Raw genomic sequence first — 18,082 nt, 5'->3', positions numbered from 1 at the left:
GGGCAGGTGACCCCTCCCTGGGGCCAGCTCCCCCGCTGACCCCAGTAGGCACCCCCACACTCCGCGACCCGCCAGGGAAAGGGGGCCCAGGCCCATCCAGACCGGGGCCCAGCGCAGCAGCGCCCCCCGGCCCCACAGAGCCCGGGACAGTCCACCCAACCCCACCACAGAGAAAACTGCACCCACCCCACCATCCACTCGTCTTCCAGACTACATGAGACAATAGATGCCCAGGCTGAGATCTTCCTCCACCTCTCCTGTATCTCCCCCTCCTGCAGAGAGTTCCTGAGGGGAAGAAAGCTCCTGCAAGGTGTAACAATCTCCCCCACCGGTTGAAGAGCCCCACAGGCGACTCGACACGCCGGCGGCACCCTGCGCCAGGGATGGGCTCCCATGCACCCACCCGCCCACAACCCCGGCAACACACAAACCAGGACCCAAGGCCCCGAGGCCCAGCCAGGGCACCGGCCCAGAGATGGAGCGCCCCCAGACCCTCACGCCCATCCCGGACCCACCCAGGGGCAGACAGGCTACCAGGTCAGTAACCCACGTCCATCACCACAGACCCTCCCCTAGCCCCGCTGCACGCAGCCACGAGGAAATGGTCAGAAAAAGGCCCCCAACCGGACATGACCGCTACCCCGGGTTGAGCCCCCCAAGGAAGATGCCTCCGGGGAACCCCCCGACGCCCTAAGCCTGTCCCTGCCCCCACACCAATCACAACATTGAAGGCGGGACCAAACTATGACCCCCCACCCCCACTAGGTGATGGAGCCGATCAAAGGAGCCCAGAGCAATTGATCTGATGTGGTGGCCGAGGCTGTATCAAAACTAATGTAATATAATAGATAATTTCTATATTGGTTAGAATTAAGATTGTTTTTATTTTTCCAGTTCATGAGGACTGTTTTCTTGGCTATGCATAGGGCAGTGAAAACCATATGGGCTAAATTGTTTTCTGAGGTGACATTATCTAAGCTGCCCAACAAACACACTAAGGGGGAAGTTGGAATGTTACATTTCAGACATTTTGATAAGTCTTCACATATCTCGTGCCAAAACTTCTGCACTGGTGGACAGAACCAAAGAGCGTGGATGTAATTGTCTGGTGTATTGTTTTGACAGTGTGAGCAGTTGTTGGAAGATGTAAAGCCCATCTTGAACATCCGATGACCTGTATAGTGCACTCTATGTAGTATTTTGTATTGTATTAATTGCAGACTGGGATTTTTAATCAATTTAAAAGTTTTTAAGCAAATCTGAGACCAGAAGTTTTGGTCTAAACTGACTGATAAATCTGCTTCCCACTTTGCAGTAGGAAGGGATATTGATTCATCTAATTTAGAGAATGTTCTATATATTTTAGATAATAATTTGGGGGATTTAAGAGTAAGGAAATGTGCCGCACTTGGTGGTATTTGTAATTCAACTTGACTGAGGTTAAATTTCTTTTTTATTATGGATTTAATTTGTTGATATTCTAAAAAAGTTTTTCTTGTTGATCCCATATTGTGCAACTAGTCTGTCGAATGGGATCAATTCTGTTCCCTCCAATATATGTTCTAAGTATTTAATTCCTTTACAACTCCATTCTGGGAAGTTAGTCATATTATTGTTTTGTAATATGTCAGGGTTATTCCAGATAGGAGTACGTTTGCATGGGATTAGTGAAGACTCCGTTATTTTTAGATACTCCCACCATGCTGTTAGAGAGAAGCTGATGTTGATACTTTTAAAGCATTCATGTTTTTTGATGTTTGAGCTAATAAATGGTAGGTCTGAAATCTCTAGATCCTTGCATAGTGCCTGTTCAACATCTAGCCAAGGTTCATCTAGGAAGGTATGTTTTGACCATTCTGAGATGAACTGAAGCCTGTTGGCTAAGAAGTATTGGTGAAAATTAGGCAGATCTAATCCTCCTCTATCCTTGGTTCTTTGTAGCGTTTTTAAGCTAATACGCGGGGGTTTATCTTTCCAAAGGAATTTGGAAATATATGAATCCAGAGATCTGAACCAATCTTGTGATGGTTTGTTAGGGATCATCAAAAATAAGTAATTTATTTTTGGCAAGATCATCATTTTTATAGTGGCGACCCTTCCCATGAGTGATATGGGTAAAGATTTCCATCTAGTCAGATCGCCTTCTACTTTCTTTAGAAGTGGGATGTGATTTAATTTAGTTAAGTCTGAAAGCTTAGGAGAAACATTAATACCTAAATATTTAATATTTCCGGATTGCAGTGGGGCAGAGGAAGAATTATGGAAGGAGCAGTTAATGGGGAGAACTGTAGATTTTGGCCAGTTAATTGAATAATCTGAAACTCTTGAAAACCAGTTTATTAGAGTAATTACCTCAGAGAGGTTGTTTTGTGTGTTTTGCAGAAAAAGCAACACATCATCCGCATAGCCCTATTTCTGATTGTTTGGTCAGATACTTGCACACCAGTGTCCTGCTGGAGGTCATTTTGTAGTTCTGACAGTGCAGAGAAGAGGAAGAACTGTGTAAAAACTCTAAAAGATACAAGAAAAATGTGTAACAACTAGAGACAGTAGTTTTAGTGGCTTGATTGTTTAAACATTAGGGGCTAAGCTAAAGGACCAACTCTTACCAAACGGTGATGTTACCAGCTATTCCACATGTTTGTGATGTTGCCCCTTGACACAGCTACAACATGCAGAGTGTAGCACCTACGCAGAGCTTTGCAGAATTAGGATAACAAAATTATTTTGTTATCCTAATTAAAAAGCAAAAAAACAAAACACACAAGATTAAATAGGCCATTTTGAAAGCCCTGGTAAAGAGCCTAGATTGCCATTTATACTTGTTGGTGCATCTGCCAGAAAGACGTGTATCATAATGTGTCTGTACTGATCTATCGCCATTCCAACAGGACAAAGCAGCGGTATCAAACTGAGCACAACAAACCAGACAAAGACTTCATGTGTAATATGACTTGTTATTGAACAGTTTGGAAGTTGTTTCTTACTTTTTGAAAGAATGAACTGTAACAAAAAACGTTCTTCTTAAGCCAGAAAATGAGCGCTGGTATTTCTGAGTACACCATGCAGAATGGCTGCAGACCTCAGCAGGAATTAAAAGAAGAGTGAGAAACTGTAGTTGCAGCAAACCCAACGCAGTGCTGTTATCAATTGAAGTTGGCACTGTGGAACTTCGCATACAGCTGCTACTTCCTTGAATTTATACGCTTTTTTTAATGTATTCTGGAAGACTAACAGGGCACAAACAAAAGAAGCAAAGCATCAAATATGAGGGAGATAAGTTTTTTTTTCTTTTTGCACAAAACTGTGCTTTTTATCAACCATTGCTTTAGAGGTAGAATTTGGTATTGCGTATCCTAAATATTAAACATTTAATAAAGAGCTACATTTATTTGTCATTCCAGTCAAATAAGATAATTAAAGACAAGTGTAAAAAGACATTTCTGCATTTTGAATGTTAAAGATATGAAGGGCTAAATACATTGTAGACATTTGGCCCCCAGGATCCCTGCTGTAGACCCTTTATTCCACTCATGGTAGGTTTTGACAGCAGCACCAGCACTTAAATGCAGCAAGCATTCCTTGAACAGCCTTTTTGTAAATGCAAGAGATCAACTAGCGCATCTGTTTACGGCAAAGCCAGACAAACTCACCCACTTTAATAAAGTACAAGTCAATAATCTGTATTTTTCATCAGGCCACAGGCAAGTGCAACACAATAAGTTTGCTGCATGAACAGTTTTTACACACAAAAGCAGCACGCACTGCTGTTTATTATTTTGCTGAGACTTTTGAAGTTTGAAGCTAATAACTTGGAAGTAAGACTGACTTCTTGTTCTGTTACTTCACTCAGTAGCTCTGCTGTCAGAAAGATCAAATCAAAGGCCCTCACATTAATTACTCAATAGTGTAATGTTTAGCTAAATATTATGACACATTATATATACAACTTATATTAGCAATGTAATTCTGAAAAATAACTCATTGTAGTAATATTTTAAAATAAATGTAGTGGAGAACATTCCACGTCCCTATACACACACCGTGCATGCTGCTGCAGGTCTCCTGAGTTTATGACTATGAGCCAAATTTGGTTTGATTTGTGGCAAACTAAGCTAAGTTTGTTTGCCTGCAGGCAACAGTCATTTTAGCTCTTCCTTAATTTAATTCAGTTTCTCAAACAAAGTGGGAGTGCATGGAAGGTGAAAAGATCCCTTTCCTTGATGCTTAAGCTTTTTGAACATGTGCTGTGATGTAGAACTCATATTGCTTTTTCACTCTTGGAAGTTTTCATTACTCTTACAGTAACGAGTATGGCTGTTTTGAACTCTAGGCTGCAGTTTGATCACGAGTTACATAAATTAGATGATAACAGCCATCATCCTTGTGTTATAAAACCTGTTTATTCAAAAATACAGTATAGACGCTCCGTGGGCTGTATTTTTTAATACTTTATATTAGGGCTGCTCAATTAATCGAATTTTAATCACGATTACGATCTGGGCTTTCAACGATCATTAAAAATGACTGAGCCGATTATTAGCCCCTCCCTAATTTATCCGCGACACCTTAAAGGCCGGTCCGTGAAAATATTGTCGGGCATAAACCGGTCCGTGGCGCAAAAAAGGTTGGAGACCGCTGATTAAGAGGACCCGAGGGAAGCTCGGAAAGCTAAGCAGAAGTTATTTGGAGAGTGACTGCCGTTGGTTGAAAAGAGAGTTTAAAAAAAAAAACTTCAGTGGTGTTGCACACTATTTTATATTATTTTTTTAAAGTCATTGTTAACCCTTTAAAGCCGGTCAGAGCAGCATGCTCCGTTTTGCGTAACTATTTTTAAATCCCTGTAGAACCTGAACCGGAGGAGTTGTACTTACATCTGATGCCATCAGCTTGTCCTCGGTCACGGTTTCCTTCCACATATAGCTTTGCAAAAATTGCATAAAAAGCGCTTGCAGGAACAAAAACATAATATTCCAGAAACACGCTTTGCCGATCCATCAGCTGTTCGTAACACTTCCCACAGTGAAATGATGCACCTGCTGTTTTCTTTGCAAATTTGCATCATAGGATTGTTTTTTGTTTTTCCTGCAGTATATAAAAATTGCTGTATCTCCAAAATAAAACTATGAAGACACTCAAAATAAATTTCCTGTTGTTGTAAACTATTTTTTGCAACTTTATTGTATTTAAAGTTTTGAGGGATAAGCCTCTTAAATTTCTCCAAGTAGAAATATATGTAAACAAAACAAAAGCGATTTTCAATTTTTTTTGTAGTTTATTGCACTTTTTTGCAATTTATGTAATTACTATGGACTTAATGCATACATATTATTAAAATATGGGCTATAACAGTTGTATTGATGTATAGCAACTTGAAATGCTCCCACAAATGGCACTACAGCATGTAAAAAAATAATATAAGCTCTGGTGGACTTGGTTCTATAGTAGGTCTTAAAGGGTTAAATAAATATCGTCAAATAATCGTGATCTCAATTTCAGTGAAAATAATCGTGATTATCATTTTTGCCATAATCGAGCAGCCCTACTTTATATTAACAAATGTTATCATTTTACAGTTTACACAGCTAGTTATAGTTATACAGATGTTAGTCTAAAAAGTCATGACTGTTGACTTGTGAAATCTAAACTTTTAAACTTTACTTAGTGATCCTCCATCAAGCTGTTCTTCTGAGATTGATTTGGCCTTATGTGCATTATGAGCATCTAGATTGTACTGGGTTTTTTTTTTTTGCAGTGATAGACAACAATATGATTGTAGGGTTTTAACGTTAAACAACCCTTTTCAGGATGGCAATATGGAAATGAAATGCAGATATGCAAACACAGATACGTTTTAAAATACACCAAGCCAAGATGAGATGCAACAAAGCACAAAGGTGATGCCAATCCATCATTTAACAAAAAAATACAATCTTGAACCACATCTGTTCATATTTTGCCTTCCCCCTGGTTGCAGTTTCTGAAACTATTTGCAATTTACTTACAAAATATATGAAATCTTACAATATTCAACAATAAATAATTTAAGAATCATAAGAAAACTGAAAAGTAAGAAAAGTATTTCAACATAACTATCTCTTCCTCTTCCCTTAGTGGCACAGTGTAGTGAGCTCAGCTCTTATCAGCCCCTTTAGATCACAAGGTGGTTGCTAAAGTTGCCTCGTGTCTTGCGAATAATTCCCATCTAATTCATAAAGGCAGACAGATGCATGTTGCAGTCTGGCTGAAATCAGATTGGAAATAGTTACTGTGAATTTCTATTTAATCTGAATTTCTGTGTCTGTAGATGGAACAGACAGAAACAGATTTCACTGGTTTATCACAGTTTAGTGACATATTACCACCAGCACAATTCATGTAATCGTCAACTTGACCCCATTCGATAGCAGACTGACTTATTGCCTGTCTTATTGCCTTTTTATCAGCATCTGCAGGCCCCACAGTAGTTTTACCCCCTGGGGCTTCCATGACTGAGAATAAGGGACTAACTAAAAGTGATGTTAATGTTTTTTCATTCTGAGCTACATTCTGTTCCACACTCTAATCCCGTCGGTGGCAGCGCCACATACTCACATTTCACATTAGTACAGGGTCCCACAGTGAACAGCCAATAGAAAGGAGTTAGCAGGAGTGAACAATTAAATTCATTTACTAAACCAAACTACTTCCTATACCACAATCATTATTAGATCAGGTATATTTAAATTAACATTTACTTAAATATTATTTAGCAGAAAACCTTCAGAAAGTATGAATTGTGCAGAATAATAATTCATAATATTATTGCTTCATGTCAGTGTAGTATGAAAATGTTATATTTACATTTAACACCATTATTTCTTAATTTAACTGTACTCCCCTGGTCATGTGAAAAAGCACACAGAAATAGCCCATGATTGAGGCGAGTGTGTATACCACCTTTTGGCTAAGCTAACGACGTACATTTTGTGAATAGCAGTGTTTGTTTGTTCCATGTTAAAAGGTCATGTTTTACCCGAAACTGCTATTCATGTGTGATGAAATAGGTCAGGCCGGTGAGCAAGCACCTCTAATTGGAAAACAACAATGATAGTAAATAGTGTCTAGCAGAGTGCAGTGATGCAATGTCTGGTGTCCATAAACATTAGCAAAGCAAAGCCTCATTTGCATAAAATCCTTTAAATGCAAATGATCTCCAGTTGATGCTTGCTTCTGTACCATCTCTGTGAACCCACGCTAATTCCAGCTCCTTGGAGACCTCACAAGACTACAAATGAAAATACTCACGGCCATTAGGAGACTTTAACGCTCTTTGCTCGACGCTCGCTTTAAAAAAAGAAAGAGAAAGCAGTCGTGTTGTTTGCTCTTTGTGTTTAGAAAAGAAAACACACTTCTTTTATCAGATTTTGAGATAAACAAGGTCACGAAGAAAGGGCGTTTGTGTTGCTCAGAGTCAGAATATAATTGGCTGTGTTTTAAATTACACTGTAATTAGCATTTACCATGCTTAATTTGTGCGTGATAAGACAGGAGTCCCACAGGCTCCTACAGTGGAAGTAGCATGCAGTTTCTTCCATATTTGCACGCTTTTTTGATGCCGTTCTAATAGAGACTTTGTAATTGATGTTGTCAGGGCTCTGTGTGCGGGCAGGTGGAGATGTGGATCCAAGTGCAGGACTCTCAGACGGAAATATAACTGAAAACCACAGCTTTATTGCTGGCACCAACAAAACAGAAACCAAACATGAAAACACTAACTGGAACACACAGGCAGGATCTGCGGGTACGACGCGACACTGAGCACAGGAAAACACAGGGCTAATATACACAGGGTGGTAATCAGCGAATGGGCAACAGGAGGGAGACACAGCTGGGAGAGATCAGGGTTAACGAGACGGGGGGAACCAAGCTGCACACACTAACATAAGACAAAGACTTTCACAATAAAACAGGACACATGAATTACTAAACAAGCATGCAGACTTTACACTGAGAGACAGACAGAGACTGACACATGGAACCTGAACTAAACTAAACGTGAGATACAACTGAGAACAAATCCTTAAGCACGGATAAACAGAAACAAGAAATAATCATCATCACTACGAGAACAAGAAAACAATCCATGAAGCAGAATTAAACCGAAATATAATAAACTCAAAATACTGGGTCCAACGGACCCAGAACCGTGACAGATGTTCCTTTTTACACTAACTTTGACTGGAGCTGTTGCTGGAATAGAAGGATCCAGCACTTAAAGGGGAATCGTTTTTTTTTTTAAGTATTTAAACTTAATGACGGTCAAATTGCAATCAAGTAAACATTCCCTACTATCCTGGTTAGTCTTTTTTCACTCTCTCTGTCTTCCTGCCCCAAATCTGTGATGTTTCACCAGGAAAAAAAAAGAAAAGATGGGAAGAAGGAGCTGAAATGGAAAGCATAGAAAGAAAATGACCCCTGGCGGTTTTCTGCTGCTGCTCCATATCAGTTAACTGCTTTTAAAAAGAAAGCTCATTCGATGTAAAAAGCGCGTGCAACATTTTTACCAAACCACAAGGTCAGACCGCCTTTGATTTCCAGCAGAGCAGCTTGAATTTGCTTCCGTCTTGATTTCAGTGCGAGTTAGGCTCTGTGTTCCAGATGTCATCAGAATCGCTCACTCGTTTGCTGCAGAGCCGCGTGTGATGGGCATGCTTGGCTACTAAAATATTAAAGGCAGAAGTCGGGTGTTGGCAGTTCTAAATATCAAAAGAAACCATGTCTAAGAAATAGATTTTAAAGAAATGTTCAGTTTTTGCAGAATTTTAACCAGTGCTTTTCTCTCCAGGCTGACAAGTTAGAAAATCAACAAACAGAGTAGAATACATTTATTATAAAACAGGCAGAAGTACTTTTTTTTTTCTTTATCTACATTTGCCGTAATAGACAAGAAAGCAATTCAGCCACAAGACATGCTGTGTTTTGAGTAATGGACATGACTCACTTCTTCTCGACTGGAAGAACTTGCCCTCCACCCTCGCTGTTCCTCTCTCTCCACCTACACACATAACCTGCCTGCCGAATGTATCAAATTCATTGCTACGGTTGCAGTCAAGTCATTCTGGCCGATGTAGGAAATCACTAACTGGAATGGAAGTAGATGAGGCAGCTTCACTGCAAACATGATATATTACAGCACATCATCGTGAAGACATGGAATGCAATGGACATCTGAGATAGATGAAATACTGTGAAGTGATATGCATTTAACAGTATCGTTTACTGCCTTAAAAATGATATGAATATGTTGTGTTGTGCATCTGATCCATCTCAGCTAGACGCACATTTCCATTCCTCCCTCCAGTAATCTACAGAATTTATTACAGTCGCCTCCAAAAAAGCTAATAAGATATAAAACATGCATTAGCTCTTTCATCTAAACCTGGGCGGATGTTTGTGTCTCGTGTCAGGAGTCGCGGAGGAGTTCCTCCACTGCACGCAGCACTGCCTCGAGGAGCCGCACCCAGAGGAGCCCCGCCCAGCCGGGTTCCGTCCTCCAGAGGGCGAGGGGTGCAGAGAGCCAGAGGGGCCCCCCCGGCCACCGGGTACAGACCAGTTCCTCCCATAGTCCAGGACTCATACGGCGAATATGTGAGTATTTCCAATATAATGCGAGAACACAGCAGTGAGCGCACGTGTGCAAAAATATGTTTGCGTGTTGCAGTTTGTGTCCATGTGTGTGAAATTGAAGTTTAATAAATTTTTAACATAGTGTAGGGCTGAGTGCCATATCAACTGCTACTCGTTTTTAAAATAAGAATGAGAGAGTTTTATTGAAATATTTCAGATTTGGATTGACTTTTATGTTATATTAAAAATATAGATTCAGTTAAATTTACGTCTTACTCTTTCCATGAGGCAATCTCTGGGGATTAAAAATCAAGCCACTGGAGAAATTGTTATTCCTCTGATGCCTACTTGAGGCTGGCACGTCACCCTCCAAATATGGTCACTGCTGGGTCTTCAAACCCAGCAGTCTCCAACCCCCGGGCCACAGACCGGTACCAGTCCATGAGTCGTTTGGTACTGGGCTGCGTGAGTTGAGGCTCGGGTGTGAAATTTATGGTTTTCAGGGTTTTTATCGTTAACTCGGTTTCCCTGGGTCTTTTCATGTGTTGTAGTCGTGTGTCTTATTTTGAACGAAATATTTACACGTTAGCAACCACAGAGCATCAAGGGGCAGAGAGGAGGAGGTTAGTCTCAATGTTGTTGGTGCATCTCAGGACGACGCTGCTAATAAAGTTACACAATTACACAGTGAATTTGTGTTTATTATTATATTTACAAAATACCACAGTTTTTGTCTCGGTCGTATCATTTTATTTAGTTGTATTTATAAAAGGTTGGGGACTGCTGTTCAAACCAACACGGCAGCAGCAAAAAACGCAAACAATGAGTCTGAACACCAACCAATGACATCACAGTGGTTACATCCATCTTCGACTGAGCTATATTTGTGTCCAAATAGTCTATGATCGTTCTCTATGAATGTAGCTTGATAACATTGTGCTTTCTGGGAAGCTGCAGGTTAATAGTCGATGGTTTTCTTCAAAAACACAACATTTAGGCTTTAAAATGCATGGGTCGCTTTGGAGTCCATCTGTTTTGTAATGTTAGTTTAGTTTTAGAGGTGTTTGTTTTTGACAGTTCCACCCCCATACTATGAAGAGTAGAATCTAGTTTTAAAAATTACATTTTAAAGCACAGGAGTGGGGTTTTCTCCACCGGGGATGACCTGGTTACTGTGGATGAGGGGTTTTCAAACTGTGAGGTGCATTTCCCCAGTGGGAGTGGGAGAGTTGGAGGAAGAAGCCAAGAATAGTGAACATTGTGTTCATGCATGCTTGTGTTATGGAAACAACAGCAGATTAGTTGCAGCAATTTCATTGCTGATCTGTCTGTTCATCAGCGTGGCAGCAGCAGGAGATGCTGCGACATATAGCTGAAGGAGGTGTAATTATAATGTGTGTCAAACATCGAACTCCTTCTCAGAGTCATAACTCTGAAAACACGAGTTTCATGTGCATATTTTTATACTTGGTATAGTTTCTGGTTTCCAAGTATACCAACGTTACTTGGCTGTACACTGTCTCACTGACACTTCAGCGTTGTCCCTTAGGCCTCAGAACTGTTGTGTTTTTAACTACTAAGGTATTCCTCCAGTTTGTACTGTAATGGTTATGTTGCAAACAGAGACTTAAAAAGGATAATTTGGTTTATGTTCTTTGTTCTAATTAGCTTGAATTTAAATGAATACGGGATAAAAATTGAGTTCAGTTTGTAGCCTGTGGCTAATTAATGGACATTATGGGATCATTATTTTCTCCTAAGAGTAAGATGTCTTTTTTTTTTTTCAGTTTGAAATGTAAACTCTCCTCTGTTGTTTCCTTAACGGTCAGAATGTATGCATCTGATATCTAATTCTGAATTATCAATATTGGAGCAGCATAATAATAAAACAAGGATCACACACAATATCTTGTCTCATATATGAAAAAAACTAGATGTGACTATGTTCGAGGTAGTATGTTACATTTTGATGTCATAAAACTGTAACCTGTTTAAGATCCACCGTCTCTGGCAAACTTAAGGCTAGGGTTAGAGGTCAGTCCAAAATGGTTTCAGAAACGAAAAAAATGTTACTTCCAGCCTTCTTGCATGTATTTTGAACTTCAAATTCTTCTGTTATTCACAGTTAGTTCTCATACTACATACTTAATGTTATCACTTAACTGTAAAACAAATATAAATTAAAGTTACAATTTTTTTCTTAAAAGCTTTAAATTATATAGCGGTCCATCAACCTATAAATAGTCCCACAAATTCCCATTTTTTTAGGTGGTTCAGATGCCTCTTAAAAAAGGGAAATATAACGCAGTATAATTGCACGACGTTCATTTTGTTTTGTTTTTTAATTCAAATATTTTTGATTTATTATTGATGTATATGTGCTGCACAAATACTAACCAGACGTGTTGAAAATGTTGACTGTCAAATCAAAAGTTCCTTACAGCTTTAAAATGTATATTGTTAGGCTGCCAGAACACAGTTAATTCCAGTGAGTAATACTTTTTCAGTGGTTTACCATTTTAAGTTACCATCATAGCTCATATACAGAATCTTTTTCTTACCTCCATCTCATTCTACAGCGTAGACTTCACTTGCAAGCAGGCGGATAATCATGGAGGAGCCACTAGGCTAATTTTTCTCGAGCTGTTGCTAGCTTGCTAACAGATCTTACAGTAATATTTTGTGCCCTTCTAGATTTCAGTCAGCTTTTGCATACCTGAAATCAACATTATTCTTAACAAGCCTAAAAATCTGGGTCCAGAGGCTAAAGAATGAAGTTAATCACCATAACATGAATGTCAGACACATTTACAGTTAAAGAGGTTACGTCCACAAACAATTGTGTAATTGTGTCGACTCAGCACGGTCTATATGGAACACGAAAAATATCTGAGAGTGATGTGTAGGTCTTCCACCTTAAATCAGTGCAGCAAAGGTACAAAACGGTGAAGATGGTATCACCAGAGTACAGAAAATTAACTGTTTGATACTCAAAATGTGGCACAGATGTCTCTCCCAGATGTGTTTTTGTAGTAGTTCACATCCCTGTGGAAAGAAAAAAATCAGTTTCAAGTTCCCTCCCTTTAAGCTGTTTCGAGCTGTTATTGTGGACTGTTCTTGTAGCTTACCTACAGTCTTATGGTAACCTGCAATATCAACAGCTCCCAGAGATGAATACATTAGGCTTAGAGTCAGAGGCTTTTGTGCATTTGCCAAGAGAGTCTCCTGCCGCACTGTCAAGGCAAGTTCCCCAGAGACCCCGGGATCAGCATCGCATATTTAGCAGAGGGAAGGAGCGAGGAGGTGGCCTGCATTGGAAAATTGCCCCAGCAGCCCATACCTAACCACATCTGACAGGTTTATTCAGAGGTTGCAATTCAAATGCGTGGAGGTCGTAGAGAATGACTCCTGGACCAGCTGTTTGCCATCATTGTCACAGTTGTAAACTGTGTCCCGTCCCCCGTCTCCCCCCCCCGTTTCCCTTCCCGACACCTGCACCTGTGTGTCTGTGTGTGAGGGGGAAAAAAAGACCCCCAACATCTGCCACATGATAAATCGAAGCACATCGCTGCAAATTAGAGGCTCAATGAGTTACTCTGTATTATCTGAATGTATCACTATCCCAGGGCAAGCGTTCTCTGTCGGCCGCTGACAAATAGGCCCCTGTATTCATCAATGAAATGACAAAGGGATGTTTCGCTGCTTTCATTTGTCACCGCTTAGCTTTTGCTCATATACACGTTCCCGTTGTGCTCTGCTCAGCATCGCCACGGGCCAGAACACTTGTTCAACTGGAGGCGTCTTCTCCGCTCTTGTTCAGGAAGAAAGAGCCAGACCTAGATTACCCCCTTGCGATTTTTGTCTTGATGATGCCCCGCCATGCAGTCGGCATGCACCTTTTGTTAAAGGTTCTACTTGCATCAGTATCAAATTACTCTGAAACTAATTGTTACCAAACAAAATCACGAAAATGTCATTATCCCGTGTTCCAGTCCTGGCTGCCCCGGCCGTCTTGAGTGCCTACTGTGACTGCAGCCAAATCTCATTTCGTGTAATTCATTAAGTGCATTGAGATCACTGTCTTACCTGCTGCTAATCCCATTGGAGGAGAATTAAACATGATGTAACTCCCATGTCAGAAATGAGGCTCTGGCTGGTATCTTTCCGTTCCAGCATTGCCAATATGGAACAGAATCCAAGGAGGCTAACCGAAATAGTAGAACATCAGCTCCATGCTGGAGATGTACGCGAGAGAAACTGTGTTTGTTTCTGTTCACACGGTAGCTGAATTCCTTTGGGTGAGAGGACCACGAAGTGTGCAATGCATGTGGGTTGGAATTGTTTATGTTAAATCCTCCAGGAGCAGTAATCCGTTCTGAGCATTGTGAGTCCTTGCTGACTACTGTGGCATTAAAAAAAAAAAAAAAAAAAATCTCCCTCAGGCACTTCTCCGCATGTCGAGTCCTGCTGAGAGCCAAGCACTGTTAATTGAATCGTGTTGTCTAATTCACTGTCCTTGTAGCAGTTTTAACCATCGAATGTGATGGTTAGGGAAATATTTTAGATACAGTAACAAAGAAGCTGCAACCAACTGGTGTGGCAGGCAAGACCAGTCATGAAGATAGGATTGAATCCTCCCCACACGGGACCAAACCTGTGATTTGTACTAATTGCAGAGAAAATTGAATTATTCTTTGTTAGCTCCAAACAAATGAGAGTCATCTGTAATTTCTACCACAAATTAGAAATTTCAGTTATCCTCTACTATTTTATTTTTGTATGTGGAGCCTCTAATTTGTTTTTGTGGAGCAAATTATTGCCTCCTTTTCTTTCTCTTTTTAGCCTGATAAAAATGCCTCAAGACAACATATTGCCACAAAATGTGATTTTCTTATTGCCTGGAGACTGACGAATTCTCAGATTTTCATTCAGCACCTCCAGCAGCACGGTTTTATCATGCATGAAGTAGAATATCTTTCTCTCTTCAATTAATGTCACATTTTTTATAAAGCACCAATTCAAAACATCAGTCACCTCGACGCACTTTATATTGTAAGGTAAAGGCCCTGCATTGTTACAGACAAAACTGTCAGAATTGGACAATCTAACCAAACCTATAAGTAAGCACTTGGAAATAGGGGTGGGTTTTAATAATCGATTCATCGATTAAAATCGATTCTGGCTTGGATAACGTGATATTGATTCATTAAAATCCTGAATCGATTTTTTTATATAAATGTATTTTGCCCAAAATTTCAGAAACGTCACAAAATTTTGACAACCACCAAACATTTAAAACAGTAAATGACAGCAGTACACGGCTTCTGCACAAAGACGTAAACACAAAGCGCAGACCCGCAGATCAGAATCAGTGAGATGTCGCCTTTCTCACCCGACGGCACGGACACGGTCGGGGCTGAAAGCCGACAGCTCGCTGATTCTGATGTTTCGGCGGGTCTGCACTTTGTGTTCACACCCTTTTTGCGCTGATACTGAAGGTGTTGTTTTTATCTCCCTCCAAACAATATTGACCGAACGAGCAGCAAAAGAAGATCCAAACTAAGCTTCACATAAACATCGTCATGGACTCCCTCTGACTTTTGCTGTTTTGCTTCCACCAATTAAATCACACTTCATGCACAGCTCTCTCTCTCTCTCTCTCTGTACTTCAAGAACAGTTTCCCGTCTATCCCCGAAATCTGTTTTCTGCATTATTCGCTTGCTTGTTACGCATAAGACTACAGTTATTTACAGCGCTGTCGGACAATGTTTTTTTTTCCTTTTACTTACTTCCGAAAAGAAAACCTAATTTCTGCCGTTCAATACTGAACAAATTTAAACTTTTTAAAATTGTACAAAATGCAAAACGCTTAGCCGTGTCTCTAATAAAACCGCTGTAACTTCAGAGGTAATGTTCATAAGTTGATTAATGGTTTTCTTTCGTTTTTGGTGTACTGCAGAATATTTTTATAAAACCCCAGGCCAGGAAAATCACCTTCATGTTTTTCTGTGTTTTATCTTCAGCTACTTTGACACAAAAGCATCTGCTGTGACGCTCACACCTTTGATAAAGTCTGGAAAGTGTCAGCTTCCTTTTTCTAGATACAAAAATATGTAAATGTATTGATCTGAATTATAATATTTCTGACTGTCTGAGGCAAAATTTCCCAGATTCAAATCGGAATGGGAGAGGAGAAGAAATGTTCAGTACATTAGGGGAAGTTCCCAAGCAGCCTAAATTTAAAGTAGAAAATCACATTTAACTATTGCATCTGTGATCTGTTCTATATATAACCAGAATACAACCAGCTGGCAGCCAGTTGAGACGAGTCCCCCCGAGTTGTGTTCAGTGACATAAACTCATTCAGACTGTTGGCAACATGTTGGCAAACTGTTTGCATTTATTAATTAGACAGCAAGTATTTTGAAACCTTTGACATGGTCGGATGGAAAAATGTCGGATGGCGACTGTTTGCAGAAAAGTTACGACCGATCAGGTGACCTGGGCCTTAAGATCAAAAGCGCTCTCGAGTGTGCCACAGCCTCAAAATGTGGGCAACCGTGTAGTCGCTGTAGTCAGTTGCAGAATGTGAAAGACTTTTATGCATTCTAGGCATCCTCTAATTTTTTTATAGATGCAGGGAGGCTACTGTCCTGCTTTTACTCCTGTGACTGAGCTCTGTCAAGCTAAGTGTGTTTTTCAGCTGAGCCAATTGTTCGATTTTCTCAGGAGCAAGGTGCATGAGATGAGCTCTCTTGTTTGTAGTATTTTTCAAAATCCAGACTATTTAAATTTTTTAAACAAATTAAAATATTGATATTTCGTGTCCTTGTATCAATACAGTCTTGCGAATTTGCGTGTCATCCTTGCGCAGGGGCCATGCTAATCTTCTCTGTATCGTTCCAATTTTAGTATATGTGCTACCGAAGTAACACAATACAGTCTTGCCACGACCTGTCATGACTCTGTTCTGCATAAGCACGTATAGTCGAGCTACATCAGAAGTGAAAGCGGTGAGTGATTTGCAGTGTGCAGATGTTTTTCTTCAGGGCTAATTTATTGATGGCATGAATTCCCTTGATAATACTTGGCAGGTGTGAACAGAATTCATTTAAAACTAAGCCAAGATCAAAACCAAAGGTGTTAAAATAACGGAAGGAGAAACATTTGTCAGGCGTAACACGGGGTAGTGATACTTCAACTTGATGCATGAGGCCAACTTTTTGGCACCCTCAATCTGATAGCGTGAGTAGTATTTCTACCCCTGCAGCAGAAAAGCTCCAGCAAATTCCAGCCTGTTCAGCTTTCTGAAATATGCTGGCAGGAAGAAGCTGAATAAATGACACAAAGCTACTTTGTGAAATTTTTGACCAAGACAGATGACCGAGGATTGCAAATACTGGCTTATTTGTTTTCGGCGCGGCAATATCACGGGGTGTTGTTTTGCCTTCATCGTTAAAAAGTTAAGACCAGTGTGTGGCACAGCTGTATGGAGGCAAGACATTTTTCTTTGAACAGATGGTGTCGTAATTTAGTAATCTTGGGAACAACAAAGCTTTCCTTCTTCTTTTCATTTGCTTAATTTTCTCACTTTGTTGTTTGCTTTTCTGACACCTTTTGTTGCGTTTTTTCCTTCTCTTTAGCACAGGCCACGGCGTGCGTGCACTTTCTGGGAAAAGTTCGTAAAGCGAGGGCTGCACGTCGCTGAACTCATTTGGATTTAGTACAGACTGCTTGGAATAAATCCAGCGCCGGAGTGTCAGTGGCATCCTATCTGTTACAGTGGTATTGTAGAGCACAGTGCCGCGGCCGTGATACGCCTGTTGTAACATGCAGTGCCAGACCCTCTGTTAGTCTTCAGTGGCCTCAGAGGCCAGTCCTTATCTTTTGACAACACGCCTCTCAGCCATCCACTAGCATTCAAATGAAAGACTCACTTAGGAGCTGTTCTCTCTCCCTCCTATCTGTCTCTGCACCCCACCCCCGGCCCCCTTCAACCTCTCACTGTCACACTAATCCTGTTTAGCGCTGGAAACACGGCACTTTTGCAGTATTGTCGCACTATTGTGCTCTGGAAGGTATTTCGAGTAAATGGTATATCAGTACAGACACATCAGATATTATAATCACTTCACTGAAACCATCATCACAGTCTGTGCTCCATTTTTAAAAAGCTTTTTGTGTGACAGACGCCGGTGAAAAGAATCATTTTAAATGTGCCACTGTGATTTATAAACCAGGCATGTTTCGCCTCTCAGCCTTCTTGTAACTCAATTATAGAGTAGCTGCTCTAATAAATGGCAATAACATGCCATTGTTAAAGTTTAATGTGGCCCTTAATACCAGTCAGCGTTGTCCAATGTGAGTGGACAGCACCTAGATAGAGTCACCAGTGAGACGAGATGAGGACTTAGCAGTAAGGGCTTGTGCTGAAGCCTAATTAAAGTTTCTACCAGCGCTGCGACCGCTGTG

At 40.5% G+C, this 18,082-nt stretch overlaps 1 protein-coding gene and 1 non-coding gene across 5 annotated transcripts in view; one reads left to right on the top strand and one right to left on the bottom strand.

The window, feature by feature from the left end:
- Nucleotides 1–18,082, top strand: part of khdrbs3 (KH domain containing, RNA binding, signal transduction associated 3) — a 204,896-nt gene that overhangs the window by 151,449 nt on the left and 35,365 nt on the right. For all 4 annotated transcript variants that reach the window (XM_085445807.1, XM_085445806.1, XM_085445805.1 and 1 more), the window contains one exon: nt 9,450–9,630. In XM_085445807.1, coding sequence (XP_085301933.1) covers nt 9,450–9,630 — 181 coding nt within the window. The remainder of the gene's footprint in view (nt 1–9,449; nt 9,631–18,082) is intronic.
- Nucleotides 16,440–16,545, bottom strand: LOC146683609 (U6 spliceosomal RNA). Its single transcript, XR_014917779.1, has one exon. It is a non-coding gene; the product is annotated as a U6 spliceosomal RNA (small nuclear RNA).

The sequence above is a fragment of the Copadichromis virginalis genome, linkage group LG22 (genome assembly GCF_057382275.1).
Source record: "Copadichromis virginalis isolate Kocher_CV1m ecotype Utaka linkage group LG22, C_Virginalis_male_GT1.1, whole genome shotgun sequence".
Classification (NCBI taxonomy): domain Eukaryota; kingdom Metazoa; phylum Chordata; class Actinopteri; order Cichliformes; family Cichlidae; genus Copadichromis; species Copadichromis virginalis.
The sequence above is the reverse complement of the archived record's forward strand: the minus strand, read 5'-3'. Positions and strand labels throughout refer to the sequence as shown.